The 23618-nt window shown below is 40.8% G+C and overlaps 1 protein-coding gene across 9 annotated transcripts in view; it reads right to left on the bottom strand.

Annotated features, from left to right (window-relative positions):
* The window catches only part of BAIAP2 (BAR/IMD domain containing adaptor protein 2), a 131428-nt gene that overhangs the window by 54938 nt on the left and 52872 nt on the right, over window positions 1-23618 (bottom strand). For 8 of the 9 annotated variants that reach the window (XM_075216904.1, XM_075216906.1, XM_075216911.1 and 5 more), the window contains exon 3: window positions 17221-17307. The exons of the other annotated variant lie outside the window; for it this stretch is intronic. In XM_075216904.1, the coding sequence (XP_075073005.1) occupies window positions 17221-17307 (87 nt within the window). The remainder of the gene's footprint in view (window positions 1-17220; window positions 17308-23618) is intronic. 9 annotated transcript variants of the gene reach the window in all.

Here is a 23618-nt window from a genome sequence, read left to right on the forward strand (position 1 = left end):
AACTGTGGAGACCAAATACAATTTCATGTAAACGAAAGTTAAAATGGCAACAGTAAGTTATTTGAAAACGGGAAATTTGCACCTAGAAATGAGTTTCTCCAAAAGGCAACACAACGGCATAAAATGAGTCCCATTAGAAGTGTGGGACTAGACACAATCCCACCAGCTCAGAGCTAGTCCAAAAATCAAAATAGCAGCTTGCACAGCACCCCTACTTCAATAACCATACTCAGCAATTTACACTCCTACATAAATGCCATTATCTTATGTAAAATATGCATAGTCATTTAGTTAGACTGCACCTCCAAATAGAATCGTGTGCTGGTATTCACTGATGACATACATCCAGGATTACATAGAACAGAACTCGGCTGTTCACTGCAAAAATTGAGTTTGCCCACAGTCACCTGCAGGGTGTTTTCTAATGTTCAGTCCATTTCAACTGTAATTCGCCCAGTATTTTATATTAACCTATCTGGTCAGAATACCATCAACTGATGTGGAAAGAAGTCATGATATGAACTCTGGAATGAACTAGTTATCAAGAGAACACATTGGAATCAAAATAATATAATGTATTTGAAACAAACAACTTTTCTAATGGAACATCCAGTTTCTCATGAGGGAATGTGAAAAGGTTTCAAATGTGCTGCCCACCTTTAGAGGACTATTATTTTGCAATAAATGGCTCTGCTGTGCTCAAAGCATTGCAAACAGCATCTAAGTGATGACTTTGTGCCATATCCGAAGGAAGTGGAAATGAGAGAGATGTTTTCTATATAAACTGAAAGAAAAAAAAGGGCCAAAGAGAGAGCGAGCAATCCATTTTATAAGAGTAATTTTGCGGTATGGCCAATTGAGAAATAAAGAATACTTCTGAAGGTGAGAGTCCTTTAAAAGCTACTTTTACATTCTCAGCCTCACCTATATACAACACAAGCTGTAATAATATGTCTCATGGTGGGTAAATAACACAAGGGAAATTCTTTGATCCGATGGGCTACCAATGAAGGGTGCAAGCAGGTCAATGTGTCATGATTAAGATGTAATAGCTTAGCCCCATAGTACAAGCTACAGGTCTCCCCATATTCAGAGACACCGTATAGTGCACTCTTCTTTGACCCACGAATACCATATAACACATTCAGCCGGACCCATAGGAGTTGACTGTTGCAGGTTTGCCAAGACACATTCAATGTTGATCAGCAGTTGCATGCAGTGTAGTCTTATACCAAAGCTATTTGTGGAGGGTTACTTGTATTTCAGATAAAAAAATAAAAGCTTAATCAATAGTATAGATGAGGGGGATGTTCACATTCGGTAAAAAAAACAACAACAAAAAAAACACGGTAAATAAAGCAAAATTCCACCTAGAAGACATATCAACCCCTGCCCCATTTCATCATTACATAAAAACTTAACTGCAAAAAAAGGCTACAATGCTACTGATATTAAATAGAAAGCTACTACTGCCCTGAGTCAATGAACATAATAAAAAAAATCCAGTATAGAATATGAACAAAAATCAATAACTATACTGAGAGAGCACTGCACCTTAGGTGCATTGTATTACACAGCTTACAAGTAAAACCTGTAGCCTAGCATGCTGCAAACACACGCAACACGTTGCGCAGTCTCTCATGGGACTAAAATTCCTTTCAATTCAGCAATTCTACAGGGACTAGCGTTATTTAGAGCATCATATTAACAAGACCCTGGCAGGGCATCATGCTGTAAATTAAATATGCATTAGGTAGTGGCCAAATCCTCTGCTGATGAACAGGTACTAATCTCTTGCAAGTCACACCTGCTCAACAGGAAACACGTTTCATAGGTGCAACTGGGAACAGATTCAGGAGTCTCATATGAAAGTCATCCAAATAAATGTGTAGCTGAAAAGTACAACAATCAGTGGTAGAGCCATTGAATTTACAGCCGTATCACAAAAGGGCAGTGCAATGCTAGCCGTAAAATAGTCAGAGATGTACAGTCTTCAAAATAAAAGTTAAGTGCTTTAACGAGTGACATTTTTAATAGCCAACTTCACATGTATCTTTTCTTTGTGGAGCGCGTTTGACATACAGTGTGTTTATTCATGGTGAATGCATTAATACTGCATCCCTACAGTCGTCTGGAAAAGGGACCAATGATCAGCTTTCCCAGCATGCCAATAGAACAAGGGCGTGCAATGTGATCAAGGACCCTACGCACAACATTGTGTGTCATGCGTTTACCATGCCACACAGCAACACAGTAGTATGTCCAGGGTAACTGAGACAGGCCAGAATGGCAGGTATTATAGATATGAAATGTTATGATGTACGTATATATGTGTAATATATATATATATATATATATATATATATATATATATATATATATATATATATATATATATATATATACACATATACATATACACACACACACACACACAAATGAGAGAGAGAGAGAGAAGCTAAAAATATATTTGAAGGGCACACACAGCCCCCTCTCACTCAGTAATATGGGAGAGGTCCCTCGCATGACACCTCTGCTGCACACCTGCCTAGAGATCTCACCATATGGGGAAAAGTGGCACTGACTGAATGGTTGCTGGAAACAATCCAATGTTGTGAAGCCACAAGATTCTAAAAGTCTGGAGACGTGCACATAACCGTGGATCTGGCAGCTTTATCGGAGCTGATAGAAGGTTCGGGGCAGTGACCGACGCCTCAATATTAAACTGAGGTGGCAGAGCAATGGTGGAGAATATCCAAGTGGATATCCCTCTAAACAATCACATACCTTTGATGGCATGTTTAGTGACATAGGCATGTCTATTAGAATGGGCAGAAGGTGAATATAATAAGTGAACATTGTCCAGTCAGCTTGAGACCACCAAGCTTGGGCAGCACTATTTGCATGAAGAGTGGAAGATTTTGCTGTAATATAGCTAAAAACTCTCCACTCCTCCCAGTTCGGTTTCAGGGGAGTTTCCACACCAGAGAACTCACCTCCCACTCTTTGGACAGAAGTAAAATAAGAGACATTGAACCCATGGTTCCATTTGTTAGTAAGAACCAAAGAGGGAGTTCCCCTACACACAGTGACTTTAATCATGGGTCCAGAGGTTAGACTACTGTTTTTTAGTTTTGTCTTCCACCACAAGAGTTCGGTTGCGGAGCTTGTTCAAATGTAGAGTGTGCTTCTAATGTGAAAAGAGGCTGCGATGTCCACAGGTTACATCAACCGGCAAATGAATTGCCCCCAAAGTGTGGTCTTAAACAGACCATGAAAAAGCAAGTGAAGGTGTACACTGAAAACATTGTGGTAAAATTGGTAGCAATTCTTATGGAAAAAAAATGGACTACACGTGACAGTTTTGTTAAAGTTTTAACATGATAGATAATACACTCATATGCTAGATATGTTCATCTACTCAGGAATGTAATCTGCTGATTGGCTGCGCTCTCTTCACTGTTGTAGTAAAATATAATGTCTGGTTCACCCATATTTTGAAAGCTTTTTTTATTTTACTAAACATACAGCTTTCTTGTAACTGCCAGCAATAAATACAAAATTGCATACAAACTGCCATCTACATGTGAAACAGAAATTAAACTAAATTATGGTCAGAAAATTGTCAGTAGATATGCCTCTTGGACCATTTGTACAAAAACAAACTGAAAATGTAAAGTATAGCTTTAGATTTAATTTACAGTATGTTAAAGGTTGTGGAAATGGCCTTTATATTTATATTTTTAAATAGCCCGCTAGTAAATTGCTGTGGTATACACACACTTATGTATATTACCAAGTCCAAGTATAAGCCAATATATACCAAGTTGTTCTTTATCCACAGAACCAAGTTTATATTAATTATTGTGTAGCAAAATGTATGTGGCAGACTGATGCTTCAATAAGACAAGGCGTTATTGCCCCCCCCCCCTTTCTTAAAAACTGGAACTGGCCCATCATGTCACCAGAAAATCAAATTATTCTATGCAGAAATTAGGTCGTTGGCTTCAGATTAATCCCATCAGATACGGTTGCCGGAGCAGTTCACCTCAGTTCTCTAGACATTGTTAGGGGCTGTTAAAAAGCAGATTTTAATATGCATTAATCTTGTTTGGATGTGCAGAGCAGAGAGTTAATTTAATGCCAGAGTATGAAAAGACAGGGAAGGGGAGAGCGGTGTGACAGAACCAACACTAATTGCATTGAACTGTATCTTGGTAATTTATTTCCCTGGGGGGAGGTACAGGCTGTTCTCTGGAGTCCAGATGGATGGCTCTAGGTTATAGGGGGAAATTATTACCTCCCACAGGTACCAATCTTTTAATAAAGCAGCACTGACTGCTAAATAAGGTGTAGCAGGTAAGAGCCTACCTGGACATTGTTTCTTGGCTGCAAATTGTTTTAAAAAGTAAAACATGCCTCATCTGCCCAGAAATAAAAAAAAACAATGTGTCCGATACATCAAGGAACATAAATGCTGTTTTTGTGTGCATTATATGCATGCCCAGAACCAGACCATACAAAACTAACCGCAGCAACGTTCATTCACCTTCATACGCAAAAGGACACTTACTACAGCCTACGATTTCTGGGAGGGAACTGTAATCAATGTACAGTGAGGATGTGCCAAACTCAAGCGCATGCAGCCACATTCCGATTCAAGTTTTGGGCATCTCAAAAGGTACTGTATATACTCGAGTATAAGCAGACTCGAATATAAGCCGAGCACCACAGAAAACTGGGAAAACTTATTGACTCGAGTATAAGCCGAGGGGGAACTTTTTCAGCGTAAAAAGTGTGCTGAAAAATTTGGCTTATACACGAGTACATACGGTACTTGTTTTTCTGACGTTTCTCTTGTTTCAGCTACAGGGCTAGTCCCAATTAGTAGTGATGCTATAACATGTGTTTGCAATCAGGAGCAACTGTAAAAATGTATTTCTGTTCAGTAGACATCCTAATAAATGTATTTCATGGGGAAATAGTGTGTGTGTGTGTGTGTGTGTGTGTGTGTGTGTGTGTGTGTGTGTGTGTGTGTGTGTGTGTGTGTGTGTGTGTGTGTGTGTGTGTGTGTGTGTGTGTGTGTGTGTGTGTGTGTGTGTGTGTGTGTGTGTGTGTGTGTGTACACACACACATACTGGTTTTGTTATGAATGCTTATATTACCAGGTGACATTAATGGATTTATTTTTTCTGTGCTTATTTTTTGCAATTGGTGAATGTATATTCCACATAGGCATTGGACGTATCCTGCAGTGTCCTGTGTAGTAGAGCAGAGCAGACCTACACCCGTATTCATCAGCGCACGTATCTTCAGATCCGTTACTTATTGAATTTGGGAGTGTGCATAAGTGCACTCATTGCCTACACATTGGTTCACTCTACAAAATGGCTGCCTTCAGTGTTTAGGAGACTGCTGCTTATCAATTCATTAAGAACTAGTGACATCACTGAAGTATGAGTGAATGGATAGGCTGAATATTTGTACAGCACACAAAATGGCTGCCCCCACTGTGTAGATGACTGGTACACTTCAGTGATCGCAGTGGGAGCCGTCATTGAATACCAGTGGGACAACACTCGTTGAAAATGAGAAAAATATATACTTGCCTTACTTTTCAAAGCAATATCCAAGCAAAGCAATTGCAGTGGTTTTGGTGTCTGGGACATATACAATGGCTTGGCATTTCTAAGCTTTTATAGGAAGACATCACTTTAGAAATACAGCACAGTTAGGGTAGCTCTCTCATTATGTACAAAGGTCCTCCTACTCCTGCACAAAGATCTGGTGAATCAAAATGTGCATAAGGTCCTATGTGCCTGTTCGGGACACCTTTATGGCAAACCAAATTGCCCTTGATCTCAGTTGCACTTAATAATAGATACTCTGGGTGCTACATTATGCTAAAGAATACCTGCATTAACAGACTGGCCTAGACAGGCCCTTCAGTCTAATGCTGAATGTTCAGATGGACACAAATATAGAAAATAAAATAAGAATATATATTAGTTCAGAAGACTCAAATGAAAAATAACTAAGTCAAAAGAGAAAAGTCTGGTTAGAAATATATAGATCACACACATTGTGTCATTTAACATACTCTGGCAAGTAGTATAAGTTTTATTTACCTCAACTATATAAAACAAAATGATACTGCCGTCTATGTGTAAGGATTCTGAAATTTCATGAGAATTTATGCAAAATGGCTGCTGTGTTCTATCTACACAGAATGAAAAATCCTTTTTCATGTGGTAATTGCCATTCGCTGCTGCAGGCTAGGTTACCTGGTTGTATCTGGTTTAGTGCAGAAATGTTTTTTTAAATTCGGTTATGTACCGTACAATGGAGGCTTTCAACCTCAACGTTTATCTTTCCTCCCAACTTATGCAGGACAGTCCCAATTCTTGGGGACTGTTCCAGCTGTTGGGAGGAGTGTCCTGCCCACCCCTGCAGGCGTTTTATAGGTATGATGCGTTATGATCTCTGATGTATTATAAAAACGAGAAATATTTACATGTATTGGGCTTTATTAAAATGGCACACACACACTGGGAAACCGGTCCTTTATTGGTGAAGCGCTTCTCCCACTCAGTATTATGGCAGAGGTCTCTTGCATGGCGTCACAAGGGTATTTTTACGGGAGGGAGGCTGGTTTAGCACTTCAGAATGCAAGACAAATCCAGGGAACATGGCTAGTCACAACTATAAAAAATAAATTAATTTAACACAGTAATGGTAATTTGAGTGTGCAGCAGTGGTGGAACTACCATTGGTGCAGCACATCGGGGCCCAAGGAGCTCGCTGCATGGCAGAAGCAGAGGGTCAGAACTAGCGAGCTGTGGGCATTGGTTCCCTCCTCCCCAGCTTCCCTGCACCAGGGCCCACAGCTCACTAGTTCCACTTCTGGTGTGAACAGATGCATCCCCATAGTGTATGCTGTTGGCCATCTGACCATTTATAGGAGAGGTACATAGATCTGTGTGTCTACATATCTGGTAGTAGGCATCATCATCATCTATTTATTTATATAGCACCACTAATTCCACAGTGCTGTACAGAGAACTCACTCACATCAGTCCCTGCCCCATTGGAGCTTGCAATCTAAATCCCCTAACACACACACACACACACACACACACACACACACACACACACACACACACACACACACACACACACACACACACACACACACACACACACACACACACACAAAGGGCAATTTAATAGCACCCAATTAACCTACCAGTGTTTTTGTGGTGTGGGAGGAAACCGGAGCACCTGGAGGAAACCCACGCAATCACGGTGAGAGCATACAAACTCCACACAGATAAGGCCATGGTCGGGAATCAAACTCAGTCTAAAGTTTGTTCTGACTGATGAAAGCAAAATATGTATCCACCCTGTTATGTGCTTGTAGACAAATGGGTGCATTTGCGCAAACCTTACAGACATGCATAATGTTGGGTTCAACGGGGTAGTTAAAAAAAATTGTTTAAACCAGTAATGGACAACAGGTGGCTTTATGCCCCGTTGGCACAATCTCTTATTCTCTCTTTTATGCCCCCATAAAGCTTAATTATTGAATAAGACCAAACTTGACATTCATCTTTGCCCAGAACAGCCGCCTTCCACATCACGTGACCCGATCATAAGGCAGTGGCGGGGATGGGGGCAGCGTCCTGTACTCTGGGGGAGGGTCCAGCACGATTCCCACTTACTCCATGAAAGGAAGGTAAGAAATACTTAGGCAGAATCCATTATGCACCAGTATGCTGCAAAATTGTTGTCCATCTTTGGTTCCACTTACCCATGTGAACACATTGTCTATCACGGGGCACTAAAAACTGACATAGGTTGATTGCCTGCTGGTAACCTTTAAGATGACATGTGACATGGGGTAGGAGGAGGGCGTGGTGACATTGTTGCGTCACCGTAGCCCCACCCCCGCTATAAAAAGCCAAAATTCACGGCATTGAATGGAGGGGGCGAAGCTTAAGGACACGATTAAGCCCCGTCCCCTCCATTCAATACCGTGAATTTCTGCAAATGTGGGAGCTTTGCCTAGACTCCCCAAAATTCGGGAGCCTCCCGGGAATTCCGGGAGAGTAGGCAAGTATGTGGTAATCTCTGCAAAATTTCCCTGTGCCTATTTCAGCCTTACACATACTTCCCAACCTTATGTTGGCTGGGTCCGGGAGATTCTGGTGGGCAGGAGGGGTGTAATGGCGGAGGGGGCGGGGCTTTGCCCAGTGATGTAATGCTTATGTGGGGTCTTTTTACACTGTAAAAATACCCAAAACAGGCATTACGTCATCGGGAGGCGGGACCAAAATGATTCGATTGCGAAGCCCCGCCCCCTCCACCCGTACATTCCAGGTCTAATTTTATTGAAGTGGGCAGATGGGCCAGATGCGGGAGAATCGCCAGCTCTCCCGGGAGTCCGTGAGACTGACCCGAATTTCGGGAGTCTCCTGGACATTCCGGGAGAGTTGGCAAGTATGGCCTTACACCTAAATTTTAAACTTATGAAACATTCAGGTCACCCAGAAGTCACATAGACTTGTCAGATTTGTTTAATGCATCTTATATCACTTGTTTATTACCAAAAATATGTCTGCTGATGTGCAATTACAGATTGGAGTCTCTGATTAAATGTATTGTTATGACATGTTACTAAGATTAATGGTAATGTGCTGCTTTTTTTGACAGTTAGAGGGCCACACCATACAGCTCTTAAAACATCCCAGTTTTACACTCATTTAAGGCTAGTTCTCTAAAGTGTGTAGCTAGTGGGTGATTGCTTGCCATTACTATATAAATGTGTACTTAACCCTTCTTAACATTCAGTCTGATAGGGATAATGCAATGCAAACTCTTCCCTTAATGTGCTCATTTAAAATAAATAAATTTGCCAAGACAGTTACACATTATTTGTCATTTTTTCATGTGTGAACAGAGTCTTATATGTGTTAGGGTTACAATCAGACTTGTTGAGAAATAGAACTTATTTGCTCAGGACAGTGGTCATTTTCATGTTTCCAATTAGTGCATAATACATTGGAACCTTGTGACTCAGAAAAACACTTTGGAGCTTTGCATATTTCAAAGACCATAAAAGCATCCGGTGAAGGAGAACAGACTGTGATTCACACAGGTATGTTACAAGTGTAGGATAGACGCATTTACTAGAAGAAGCATAACTAGGGCTGTGCGAGAGGGGCAACCACCAAGGGTGTCGAGTTGAAGGGGTGCAGGGACATGAATATTTTAGGTTAATTGGGTTACAGTTGAAGGTTGGGGGGGGGGGGGGCATAATTCTTACTTCTTGCCCCAGGCACTAAAAATTCTAGCTACGGCCCTGAGTAGAAGTCGACATCCACCTTAGATTAGATTGCTCAGGTGGGGTGCCCTAGACTGACTCTGGTAGATAGGGCATTTTTTATTAATACGGTACCGCTACATCGCGGATTTTCCTTCGCAACCCAATAGGGGCAGAGGTAAAATCTGCAATGTTTCGGTAACACGAAGTACCTTTGGGTCTGTTGCAGAGGCATTTTGCGCTTAATTGATTATGCCCCCTAGTGTTCAAGGACCAACCACATTATCGCTGTGCACTCAATAAACGACACACACTGGATTTGTGTTTGTTACCACCTTTGGGAGATTTCAAAGGGTGTTTATTAATAAAAGTCTGGAGTTACTCAAGGATTTACTGCTGAGTAAGTATTTAAAAAATTCCAACATGTCAGTTATCGTGTAACTTTCGCTAAGGATAACAATAGATACACTCTTACTGCAATGTTGGAATTTTTTAAATAAAATGGACTTTTGAAACGTAAACGCCACAAATCCCCAAGTGCTTCCTATACTGGATCTATATACAACATGACAAGGTCTTCTTGCTGGAGAGGCGCAGCAGGGTCAGTTTGTATAAATTGAAATGCGAAACAGAGAGATCACACTTACGTACACACTAAAACATAGCATATATTAATACACACAAAGTTGGCTGTTATACAGTGGGATGTCATATTGCCACCTCTCACAGTGCCTTTATTCTAAAACTATGAAATTCCATTCACTTATGTACGTACACACGGGACAGCCGTGAGGGATGGGGGGGGGGGGGGAGGTGCTAATTACCCCAGCCTGGACATGCCGTCCTTTTTTTTCCTTCTATTTATCTTAAAATGTTTTTTATTTTGTCTTTTTTTTATTATTATTTTTGCAGGTGGCAGGTTAAAAAAAAACCCCCACAAACAAATACTCACGTGATCGCGGCGCTGGCGTCCCTCTTACTTCCTCTCTGCTCGCCAAACCTTCTGTGAGGAGTGGCGCATAGAGGACCCACACAGAAGACAGAAGAGAAGAGATGAAAGAAGCCAATACAAAGGTAAATAAAGGAACGGAGGTAAGGGGAGGAAAACAAAGGCACAGAGTGATGAAGGTGGGGGGAGGGGCAAGAGAAAGGCACAGAGTGATGAAGGAAAGGGGTGGGGGCACCGAGTGATGAAGGCGAGGGGGGAGGGAAAGGCACCGAGTGATGAAGGAGAGGGGGAGGGGGGGGGGCAGCATGGCACAGAGTGATGAAGGGGGGCAAGGTGAAGGGGGGAAAAGCAGCATGAAAAGCGCAATGTGATCATAAGGAAGCACAGCGTGGTGATGAGGGGGCACAGTAATGTGTGTGTGATGGCACAGGGGGCTTGTGGAAATGTAGTGTGTGAGGTAGGTGGTGGCTAATTAATGGGTGCTATTTTGTTTGTGGGGTAATGGTGGGGCAATTTAATAGTGGGAACTATTAATTTAAGATGGGGTAGTTTGGGGGCTACAGAATGCGGGGGGTGAGTTTGGGGAGAATGAGGTCTCTATTAAATGTGACTATGAATTATTTAATGGCAGTGATGGTTGCAGGAAATAGGTATATTTATTAAATAGGAATACTATTTTAATGTTGGGGCTGGAGGAAGGCCTAATTATTACTCGTGGGTGCTATTTAACACCAGGGCTGGTTGGAATTTTCTAAATGTACCCATTTTTTTCCCCAAATAGGGCCCCCAACATTCCAGGATCCAGACAAGTGACAACAGGTAGGAGACAGCAGGAGAGTCTGTGAAATGTTGTGATGCTAGTGGGACAATTCCAATTTTTGGTGACTGTTCTGCCCAATGTAAGGGGCAAGCCTAGACTGTGCACTCTTTATGTACACACTGCATTCTTTATATACTACACTATGGTGCTAGATGTCCTGAAAGTCAGGACTGTTGGGACATACGTCACGCTCCGCCGAGCGGGCACTGCACCCTTGTGCCAATGGTGTACACAACAATGCAGAGGTTTTTTCTGTAGGAGGGTGGGATAGCGCTTTCACATGCTAGCCACGCCAATGATGCACAGCCATGCCCCCAATTGTATGAATACACCCACACACACTTTTGTTATGCTCAACTATAAGGTGGACCCCATGAAGTTATTGTACCAGGGCCCTGAATTCCTCCTGGCAGCCCTGCATACACACACTCTCCTGCTGCAGATTTTCATGTTAGAAGGCAGCGGCTGATGCTGGAATACAACTCTCCACTTCTGCTAGAAAAGCATTCCCTTCTAATAGTAGCTGAAGACCGTGACTGACAGGCTTGAAGACTTCCTGTACAGAACTGCAGTGTGGACTGGCTGATTTAGCTTTTTGACTTGTACGTGTTTCCATTAGACTTTACAGTGTAAAGATGTGATGGGGAGAGAATACTTTAATTATTTTTTATCATAGTAGTGCAAGGAACATATTGCTACAAAACTGTAGTAAGTTCACAATGTAAAAAAAATAAAAAAGTAGTTCTACCTCAGATGGCTTAGTTTGAACACTGAAGCCTCATTATCAACAAAAATGCATAAAACACACCGGATTTTCAGAGGGAGTCAGTAATGACTAGACTTCATTATAATGGAGAATGTTTAGCTCTGCAGGTATAATGGATTGCAAAGGTTATATCAGGACATGCATAAAAAATAAATATATAGCTGTATATAAAAAGTTATTCTTGTCTGATGAACAAATCATACAAAAATAAAACACTTTCCTTGTGTGCTATAGTGCAATCCAGGTTGATATCGATGCTATAGCCAAACCTTTAACCTCCTGCCAAAGTCACGTGCTTGTTTTCTAAATACTTGTGGCAGAATCCAGAATATTGTATTGTTCGATGGGTATGTGTATAGAATGAGAAAACAATGTTACATAACACTGCAGCAGCATTACTGTTGCTAGTGAAGCAAGAGCATTTCTAGAAGCTAGAATAGTTCAAATCTAAAGCAAATCAAATTGAGATTTAAGAGGAATGGACATATGGACCTCCATTCGCTGAAAGCAAACATGTGCTTTACATACACAAGAAAAAGGGGGTTTTCTCCAGAAGGAATGACTGTAATGTAGTGTGTAATGTTCATGGTCGTGTTTCACATTATCATTAAATTGTTGTGTGGGAGTCAAATTCTTTACTTGCTACATATTACATTAGAACTGGTGAAGCTAAAGATAAATAAAGGGAAGCAACAAGAACAAGAGACATGTCCATCGTCAGGGACACTTATACTAGGCTTTAAACCAGTTTTTCCGAATTGCATCTAGAAAGGTCATATGCAAATTCATAATAACTACACTGCAATACCAATGTCAGCAACCAATCAAAATTTAGGAGAACGTTCTAGAACCTCAGAGCTTATTTATCACACCCATTATATGGTTACCTTGTGAGTGATTAACAACAATGACTTCTTATCGGTGGCAATGACCAGTCTAAGTAAATGAATAGTTCTGGGTGGTGATCAGAGCAGATAACATTTAAACGGGATTAAAAGCAAACAGTAGCTGCAAATTCAAGGTTAAAAGTGGCATAAAAATGTAGGTAATAAATTGTACAACAAATTGCTGATAACTCACAGGTCAATTTGTGGAAAGCTCAAAAGATACACAGATGTTTACAAAGGCACTGTCAATGAGTGTATTGACAAGAGGTTTAGGACGAGCATATATATATATATATATATATACATATATACATATATATTCATATATATATACATACACACACACACACACACATATATATATATATACATATATATATATATACACATACACACACACATATATATACATATACATACATATACATACACACACACACACACACATATATACACATGCATGCATACATACATACATACATACATACATACATAACTCGGTTGTGATGGTGCTAGGATTGCCCTTTTAAGATGGTACCAAACATTATAATCTTGATCATTTGTAAAACCTGAACCAAATGATCAAAGATGTTCCTCACATAGTTACATACAATCTAACAAGGATTGCATTCAAGCAGATTAAAAAAAAAAAAAAAGAAAAAACCCAAAAAAAAAAGCAACATTTGTAATCATATGATCCAATGATAAAAATGCAACAGAAATATGTGCATCTTTAATGCATAATAATGTGATTGCTACAATCAGACTGTTTAATGTCTCTGTACAGTAGCCACACACTTTCTACTTTCCAGAGAGGTACAAATATCCTTTGTATATAGCAGCAGAACAGCCAATCATATTCATGATTTTATTACCTAAAATTACAGCAGTAATAGACCAGCTTTAGGGTATAAGTCCAACTGGGCATAACTATCTCCAGTGCACAGACCATAAATAGCATCTATGCTGTTTACAGTCTATATTGAAGTGTGGTATTGCCTCTAGCAGTGATAGGCAATCTGATACACTTGGCGGTCCTCTATCCTTCAAAAGGGCCGCACTTTTACCCTTAATCTCAGTAGTAGGTTCTAAAAAAAAAATACATTTAATCAAGCTACCTAACTGTAATATAGCAGCAGGCATTTTAAACTAGTGTTACAAAATATAATAAAATTAAATTAAAAAAATTTATTAAAATAAAATCTGACAATACAGCAGGAAGGAGCTGGGGACAGCGAGTGAATGCTCAGAGTGCTGCTTGTTGCCCATCACTGGCCTATAGCAACCATATATTTACATCGATTGTGGTGCTTGGGGCCTGAACACAGTATTGTATTCCATTTTTAAGCCATACTCATCCAGGGTGTTATCAGTGGGCAAAGCTAAAACAATATTTTAACAATTAGACCAGAGTGCCCACAGCAGCACAGATTTCAAGAGACTAATGTTGATCTTATGGGAGGCAGTGACCTGCCCTCTTGTGTGATAAGATTATACTTGCCAACTTGTAGGATCTCCACACCAGGAGATCGCTCCATTAGGCCACGCCCTCACCCACTTCACAAGAGAAGAGGGCAGATGCAGAGGTCAACATTTCTGTCCCAGAGAACTCCTATAAATTGGGTATCCTGGACATCCTGGGAGAGTAGGCAACTATGGATAAGGTTACTGAGGAGAAGGCTGATTGGGACAGGGGCAGTGCCATGTGAGGAGAGGAATGAAGCCACAGTCAGATTTAAATAGTGAAAGGAGCAGGGCGCTCCAGCAGTACAAAGTAGTGATGCGAGGTTCATGGGCAGGGGTGCAGGGGGGCAGGCCGGACCCAGGGCCGGTGCTAGGGCCCGTGGCGCCCTAGGCACATTTTCAAAATCGGCGCCCCCCCCCCCCCCCCCACCGCACATTTTCAAAATCGGCGCCCCCACCCTGCACACTTACAAAATAGTGTGTAAGTGTGCAGGGTGGGGGCGCCGATTTTTAAAATGTGCGTCTTTTCTTACCTTAACTTGCCTCCTCTCTGCTCCGTCTGCTCCCCTCCACTCACTGACACTGTCGGGCCGTGATGATGATGTCACGCCCGACAGTCAGTCAGTGAGTGGAGGGGAGCAGACGGAGTAGAGAGGTGGCGGTGGTGAGCAATAGTCCCTCCCCCCTCCCTGTGGATGTATCTGAAGCTGTGCGGCGGCCGTGAAAGGTATGGTCAGCGGTCGCCGCACAGTTTTAAAGGAATTTTTAATCTGTGGCGCCCTCCAGAGCCTGGCGCCCTAGGCAAGTGCCTAACCTTGCCTAATGGGAGCGCCGGGCCTGGCCGGTCCCACAGTGGGCTACCTTGTGGCTGAGTCACCTCCATATTTTTTCCTTTGAAAGTCGAATCTTGCCCCCTGGGCTAAAATTCGCCAGCCCTCCCCTGGCGATGTTCATACCAAATGCAAATCTAAATAAAACAAACTTTGTTTATCCAATTTTTTCTAAACTGAGCTAGCAAAATTACAGTTAAAACATGATTTGTTGTCATGTACAACAAGCCTTTTTCTTTGCACACAAAAAAAAACACAACAAAAAAAAACAAACAAAGTCTATGGATCTGTTGTATAGCATTGTAAAGTGTAAAACTTTTGATAACTCATCCTCATTGGTGACAATATATGGTAGTGTTGGTTATTTAGTTGGTTGCAGACTCAATTAATTGCAGGGGTTCCATAATTTATAAGTTAAGTAAAAGGTAATAAATAAAATTAAAAAAAAATCTGGTGTGACATGAACTGTGCTCAGGCCATAGAATCCAAATGCTTCCTTTTAGCTCCCAAATAAGTGAAACCTATAAATTTTGGTTGGACTGAAAACCATGTCCTGGCAAAGCGTGTATATATTGGTGGATTAAACAAATGCAAGGCCATGTACATAGGTGGGAGCATACGATTAAATAGTGGAGGTTAGGTGGGGAGGGGGGGGGGGGGGGGGGGGAGAGGAGGATTTGATTCACAATGGTGTAAAATATAGATTTGAGTCAGCAGCACATAGGCTTAGAGCACAATTGTCACCCCCTTCACAAATGTTACAGAATTCTATATGGTTCAAGGATGTACAGCATTGAACATGTAAATCTGCACAGAGAGAGAAGAGTGACTGCAAGAACGTATGTCACACAATATTTCTGTAGTATGGGGGAAAGAATACAGTGGAACAGATGAAGGACAGTTCACGCCATTCTGTGGGAGAGAGAGGAAAGAATGAGCACTGGGAAGGAGAATCATTCAACATTACACAGTAACCAGGCTGGGACAGAGAAGGAGAACACAATACACAATAAGGAACTACTCCTGTTTGAGAAGTAAAAATAGCCAGATGACCAGTTTCCGATTCAGCAGAGGCATCAATGGTAGTAAGAAAGGAAAAAGTACAGTTAATTTTCAGGGTCGCCACATCAGAATTAATTCCATATTTTTAGGGCAAATGTCAGACAGCTCAGATGTACTGAACGATGAGGCACATAATGCTCACAGTTAATGTGTCATATGTAATATACTTCTGTTTCCAGAGGATGCAGACCACAGGAAAACATAGAAAGAACAAAGCACATTGTCGGGTATTATACACCCTTGCGAAGGCTGCTGCATTCAAAGAAACACACACGAGCACCGTGCTCACTCATCTCTACCTCATTAGGCACACAAGCTTATCTGGGCAACAGACCACAGGACAAAACAGCACATTTCCAAAATAATGTCAGACTTGAGTTAGGATTAAAGAGCTCTGTAGACTGTATACAAACTTATCAAGAGAAAATTTGAGTAATAAGGCACAACACACTAATTAGGCTCCAGAGAGAGTGGATTAACTTCCAATAATCACAAATATACATGGATCTATTAGAGGGAAAATACCAGGGATTGTTCAAGCTGCACTACCCCAAGCCAGAGACTCAGGGGCTGCCCCATAAAGCAGTTATTCCTAGGGCCCCTTCGTTCCTCTTCCAACTCTGATTCAAAATCAAGGGTGCAAACACATCAAGTTCTTTCATGGTATTGCAAGTTTTATATATATATTTGGTTATGTTATGAGTAGCTCTTATATAATGCATTTGCCAGTTTAGCTTTAGGAAGGCATTTACATATGCAGTACAAGAGCACAGATATATCAAGTTTAAAGGAAGTCTACACACTACCCAAGAAGGGCTTTTGTTGACTTTTATAGGTTTGTGTGTAACAGCAGTATGTTCTCATACAGAAGTAACCTGATTTGTCTGTAGATTTGCATAAGTGGGTGTAGCCACCTTGATAGCTCAGCCTATATAATATTATTAGCATCCTCGAGACAAAACACACAAGGACAAAAAAACACTTTAGGTTATTGGCCAATGCCAGCTGAGGTCACACTGGCAAGAGTCCTGTGGAACCTTAATTCATTCTCGGTGATCTAGGGGTCACCTACTAGTTGGTTTCTGTGGCTCTGTCTATAGCAGTCAGCTGCCTCACTTACCAAGTTCTTTAGAGCCTTGGCTTTCACTGGCCAATTCTCCCATTTTTACCAGAGCATCAAAGTAGCCTTTTGCTGCAAACGTTACACCTAAAAAGAAAAATAAAAAACAAAATTTGCATATTTAGAAAAGGACAGAACAATGGCAGCAAAACAGCAAGGGCTCCACCATCAACTTTTAAAATCCCACGTATTACCCCAAGAATATTCTGAAAAACTATAGTTCTATATGTGGTTTGAAAAAGACTTCAAGTAAAAACAAGTTTCAAATTAGGGTTTTATGCAAGTTTGAAAGGGAACAAACATACAAGATGTCGTATTTTTTTGGTCAGCAAGCCTTTCTAGGGTAGAAGCAGCGCTGGAAGACTTCCTGCCTAAAAAATGAAGAAAGAAGCTTTCCCCACCCGTTCCTTCCAGTATCCTTGTACAGAGTTTCCATTTGCCAGCTATGGTAGATGTGATGCTGCCACTGCGGAAGGCTTTACATGGCATGGAAGTAGAAGTAACACTCTTCTCACACCAATATTTCCAGCTGCCTTAAACTCCCTATAACATGTGTGAGCCAGGCTGAAGAGCAGATACAATCTTAGTGTAGCCAGGTCTGGAGAAACACTGAAGGGCACAGTGATCCCTGGGGTGCCTGTCCAGTGCCTTGTATTCAGAGGGGAAGGGAATTCAATTGCTGGCAATGTCCACATGGACGTCACTGCAATGCCCTGCTGAGCACATTGCTAGCCATTACAGTAGGAATCTCGACTCATTTTTCTGCGCACCTCTATGGGATGCAAGGAAAAATAAGTGGATGGTCCAGAGACACATAACATTGAATTGAATCTCCCCCAGAGTCTCAGCTCTGAACAGAACAGAGATCAGAATAAGAGCAGCAGTATGATGGAGCGGTGCTTTCTTCCAATCCCAAGCTCTGACGGGGTGGGGGGAATTCAGCGGCTCTGAGAGCAGCATTAGCAATACACACTACTGAAATCACATACTTTTTGGTATAAAAATCTCAAACAACAACTAAAACCAATACTTAATGTGAACCCGTCACCCAGATATTGAAGTGCACCTGTTATACACAGTGGGCTTAATGTTTACTGGAAAGGCCTCCAAGAGGTCACTAAATCCTCATGAATGGATAGGCAGCATTCACCTGCATTTTGGATCATCCCACAAAATGGCCGCTTCTACTGTATGAAAACAGGTACATTTTAATTTGCACTGGCATCTTTGGAAGAATAGAGTGATTTGTCTAAGTGGTTCTTAAGACAGAAAAGAACCATTTTAATGACCATTCAGCTGAAAGCCATCATGGAGCAACAATACATGCAGGATCTCCCTCCACATAATGCTACTGGCAAAGTAAGCTTAAGGATTAAATTGCTACCTTAAACATAGAATAAAGTAGCCATTTTAATAACAAATGTTATAAGACACAACTGCCGTAGAATAAAGAGATTACAGTGCACCTGAATGAACTGACATTTTCTAAAGGGACACATGTAGCTGCCTGCTCAGAGTCCTCATCTCATTATGGTGTAGGCCTGTAAGTAGGACAGCAGAGCAGGACTGCAGACTTTGCATATTTGGTATAATGAGCCACTACAGGACAGTGACAGACTGACAGGAGAATCCGTCACGCAAGTGGGTACTGATCAGACAGAATATCAGGCAATTCTAAAGCCCTATGGCTCATCAGTTATGAATATTGGCTGACCCAACAGAAGACATAGGAACACATTACAGACATTGCATAGTCTGTCCTGTAGTGGCTCATTAGAGACAATGACAGACAGTCAGTGGCCAGTAACATGCAATAATAGCCCTGAAAGCGGTTAACATAATTGTCAGGCCAAACAAATGGATCACAAAGTGTCCCTTTTGGCCAAATTACAAGGATTTGCGATCAGATCTGTACAACTGTGGTCACTAAAACTTTTAACTATATATCCTTTTTTTGTAAATTATCATTAAAGTCAATATTCATAATTACTTTTCTGCCAAACAATATCAGAGCCTGTGCACCGAACACAAAAGCTTATATTTTAGAATATTGTTATCCATTTCATTTTTGGCAGGTGACTGTATGGATGTCAATCTATCTATTAGTCTCTCCTCCAGAGATGTAAGAAAAATGCAGAAAGCCAACAGTGACTGGGAATAAGTAAAGCTCTAGACTCTGCCCCTTGTCCTGTCCATCATCCGCTCGGGCAAGTTGCCCACTGATCATATTTATGCATCTCCCCAGTGATCGTTATCATCAGTTTCTCCCTCGTTCAAAAAAGCGACAAGGAGAGATGGATTAAGATATACTTGTGTGCACTTAGCCTAAAAACACTCAACCAATATCCCCAACATTGTAGAATTGTCACAAGATGGCAAATTTTAGAACAGGATAACAGAAGACTAAATACCACCAAGACACAAAGGGCATGACCCACTTATTATGAAACCGACTAGTTTATTGTTTTAAAGAGCATAAATAAAATACATAATATATATATAAGCTATGAGAACACACACCACATACATTAAAATTGTGATTACAGTCATAATTTCAACAATAGATTGTATATGAGATGTAGTAAAGTTCTGAATAAACAAACAGTCATTAAAACTGTATTTGGCATATTAAGTTTGTGGCACTTGTGTACTGTGGATATAGTAGCAGGGTGCTGTGATGTGGATTGGGGGATGGATATGTGGGCTGGGGATGCAGAGAAGCAAATTAGTGATTAGTCTAGGGGTGAGCCCAGTAATATTCTTAATAATGGTAATTGTAATTCTCGGACAGGACCACTATACAGGTTTAAAAAAAAAGGTGTCTGTTTGCCCACACTAAAATTTTGAAGAGCTTGGGTACATTTTGTGGAGTTGTTAAGGGGCTAGGTATTCTAATTGAACAGAAATGGACTAGTTTAACATCACTCATAGAAAAGGACAACCCCCCCCAAAATACAGAAAAAAAAAAAGCTACAGCCACAAATCAAAAACAAAAAAACCAAAAGTTAAAACTATGCTAACAACTTATAAAAAAAAAAAGCATAGACTGTCAAGGACTCCACTAGATTTGACACGTAAGAAAAAAGTGACAAACACTTAAGGCCTCATTTAGGGATGCATCTTTTGCCTAGGACCACATTTTGGGTTTTTTTAACCTCTACATTTTAACTTATACTTCTCCTTAAGAAATAAAATTAAAAAAAAGTTGCCATGGGGGAAAAAAAAAAATTAAAAAAAATATGGCAACAATATTTTCTCTTGCTCATTCCCATAAGGTGAATTTCATGGCTTTCTATATCAGCAGCATAGGTAGCACAGTATAGGGATCAAGTGATGGCAGTATGGTAGAAGCAATTTATTCATCTCCTATTCCATTTCTAACACAAAATTAGCACTTCCTGAAAAGGGATCTGCACCCCACTTGATGTACGTTTCAAAAACGTGGTAGCAGTAAGTGCCAAGTCAAATTATAAAACCAGTGGTGTGCGGACTATATGGATTTCACAGCAGAAGCTCATTTTTATCCACACACACACACACACACACACACACACACACAATGTTAAAAATTACCAAATTCAAAATTGTAATACATCCATTAGTTTTTCAATTCTGTTATAGATGAAATGTTTACACATACATCCAGTTCATTGCCTGTAAGCCACCAGAAGAACCTATTAAAAATTGTGTATGGTCCAGGGCAGGGGCGAACGCAGGATTTAGAAGGGGGGGTTTCCGCCCGCCCCCCCGAAAATAAAAATAAAAAATTGCAGCAGCACCATTTCGGCGCGTTTGAATTCTACAGCAGCCGTGGCGCTGTCAAGCAGCATCCGCGGCAGTGCTGTATTATACTACAATGTAACAATACAGCACTGCCGCGGACGCTTCTTTGACAGCGCCGTGGCTGCTGTACAGTACCGTTGGTTCGCAGAGGGGAGGGGTTTCTGGAGAACCAGAAACCCCCCCTGCGTGCGCCACTGCAGGGGAGGGAGAATGTGTAATAAAACTGTTCTTCCCTCACCATGGTGAGAAGGCTTTCATTACCAAGGCAGGCGAGGCTGTAAGTTTCAACATGTACATTAAACTATTTTTAGCTTTAGTTCTCCAATTCAAGATGGGATGAGATAGAAATGTTCAAAGATAGAACTGTTTTATTACAGTCCTATGAGAGATTTGCATGTACTGTGCACATACAAATATGCCTAAACCGCAAAACATCCTGACACATGAGAATTATTTGTGTGGCTATAGAAACCAGAAGGTCAGTATAAAAACATAAGATAGCCATCTGTGTGCATTACTGTAAATGAAAATTAAACTTTTATTACCAATGAATATCCCTCTAATGACAGGAGTGTCAAATACTACATTTTCTTTTGCCTTATGGTTGAGATACAGCCTGTCATCTGATCAGCCTATGGAGTTTGTTCACCTAGAAGTAACTAATTGCTGCTCCCTATAGGTTGAATGACAAAACAGTAGACACCTAATGACCACGTCCTGGAAAAATACCAGAAATGACCAAGTGGAACATACAGAATGGGGGTTGTTGAAGAAGCTTCACCCAGCATATGATCAGATTTTATGCTTTGCACCATGGATTTTGAAGGCGGGGAGAGGCTCTGAACAATCAGTCATTTTGCCTTTTCCACGGCCGCACATCAAACTCTAATATCAAAGCAGTTGTGTGAAACAACTCCAAGGGGTAAATATATCAAGCTGCGGGTTTGAAGACGTGTCAATGTTGCAACCAACCAGATTCTAGCTGTCATTTTGTACAATGACAGCTAGAATCTGATTGGTTGCTATAGGCACCATCTTCACTTTTTCAAACCCACAGCTTGATAAATCTACCCCCATGTGTAATTTACAGGTCTATGCCGAGGACACAGAGACAAACTCTGGCAGACACTTGCTTTACCCGGGTGGACTTAACCACTTCCCAAGTCCGGGCTCCCAGTTCCACTGCCCAGATGTGAACTGGCAACCCGGATCAAGCATGTGCATATTCTCCCACACTGGCCTGGTGAAGTGGCAAGTTCAGCTGTACTGCTGCAAGCCAGTATTGCCAGAGAGTTGGGCATCACTCAAAAAATGTTGTTAATCTTCTCCTGATGCAATTTAACAATGATGAAGAGTAAATATAAATAGGAACCTAAGCTATGACATAGAATAGAGAAACAAGGAACAAGAATCATAAGTACATTTACTATGATATGTGTACTATATTTATAATGCTAACAGAGTCAATACAACTTACTGCCATTTACACTATTGCCTGATTATAGTTATATTAATAGAATCACCTAACTATAGCCTACTACTGCATAACTATAGTACTTAATAATAAAAAGGGAAAGTAGATTAAGGGGCCTATTTATCAAGTCTTAAACCTTTGCAGAAACTGATTTTCACGGCATGGTTTAGGCATTATGTATATTGGTAATTTAATTTTTCTTTGCCTATATATTGGTAATTTAACAAAAGCCTAATGCATGATATATCAAAAATCTCTTGTATTAGGCAAAGTACCGCATAATACCATAGTCCCCATAATACGCAATGTCCTGACGTGACGAATGGTAAATTGCTCTGTTAAGTCATGTGTCATTGTTACGATAACGGATACTTAAAATTGTGGACTGTATTAAATAGGCCCCTGTGATAAATTCTGTATTTTCGGATTTTATGTTTTGATTATATATAAAAAGTTCATATATATATATATATATATATACACATATATATATATATATATATATATATATACACATACACACATACACACACACACACGGTACATTTTTTCATCAGTAAAGGTGCCGCCTGGAGGCAGCTTGTTTTAGTGCCAGACGTCAAAATGCTCAATACAGTCTAGCGCTTCTTGAAGGCTAGCCACACCCCGATAGCTAGATGGCAACACACAGCCCATATCATCCCCCCCCCCCCCAGCTCCCACCAAGGCAGCACCCATCATCACTCCCATAATAAAATGTGGATGGGCACCAATGTACTCACCCAGGGCACTAAAATCTTTAGCTATGGCTCTGTTCAGAAGCCTGCTTTCTGCAACCTTGCTTTGATTGCCACACTCTGATAACAGGTCACCTGAGTAAACAAACTGATTTTTGTTTTGTTTCTTTAAACAGCTAGGACGGGTCAGAGCAATCCTTCACACAATGAAGACCACTGTATAAATTTATATTAGCAGTAATATAATCTGTCAATGATGCATACATTCCCCCTAAAGTAATCAACATATATAGGAATCAACAAAATCATGTTTCATATTTATAGGCATACAAAAATCATACCAGTTACGGTATATTTGAGCCATGAATAAATATTCTTGGACAAAAGAGGACAATAAAATGGTTGTAGAAGGGATTAGTATAACA

Source organism: Mixophyes fleayi, chromosome 6 (genome assembly GCF_038048845.1).
Source record: "Mixophyes fleayi isolate aMixFle1 chromosome 6, aMixFle1.hap1, whole genome shotgun sequence".
NCBI lineage: Eukaryota > Metazoa > Chordata > Amphibia > Anura > Limnodynastidae > Mixophyes > Mixophyes fleayi.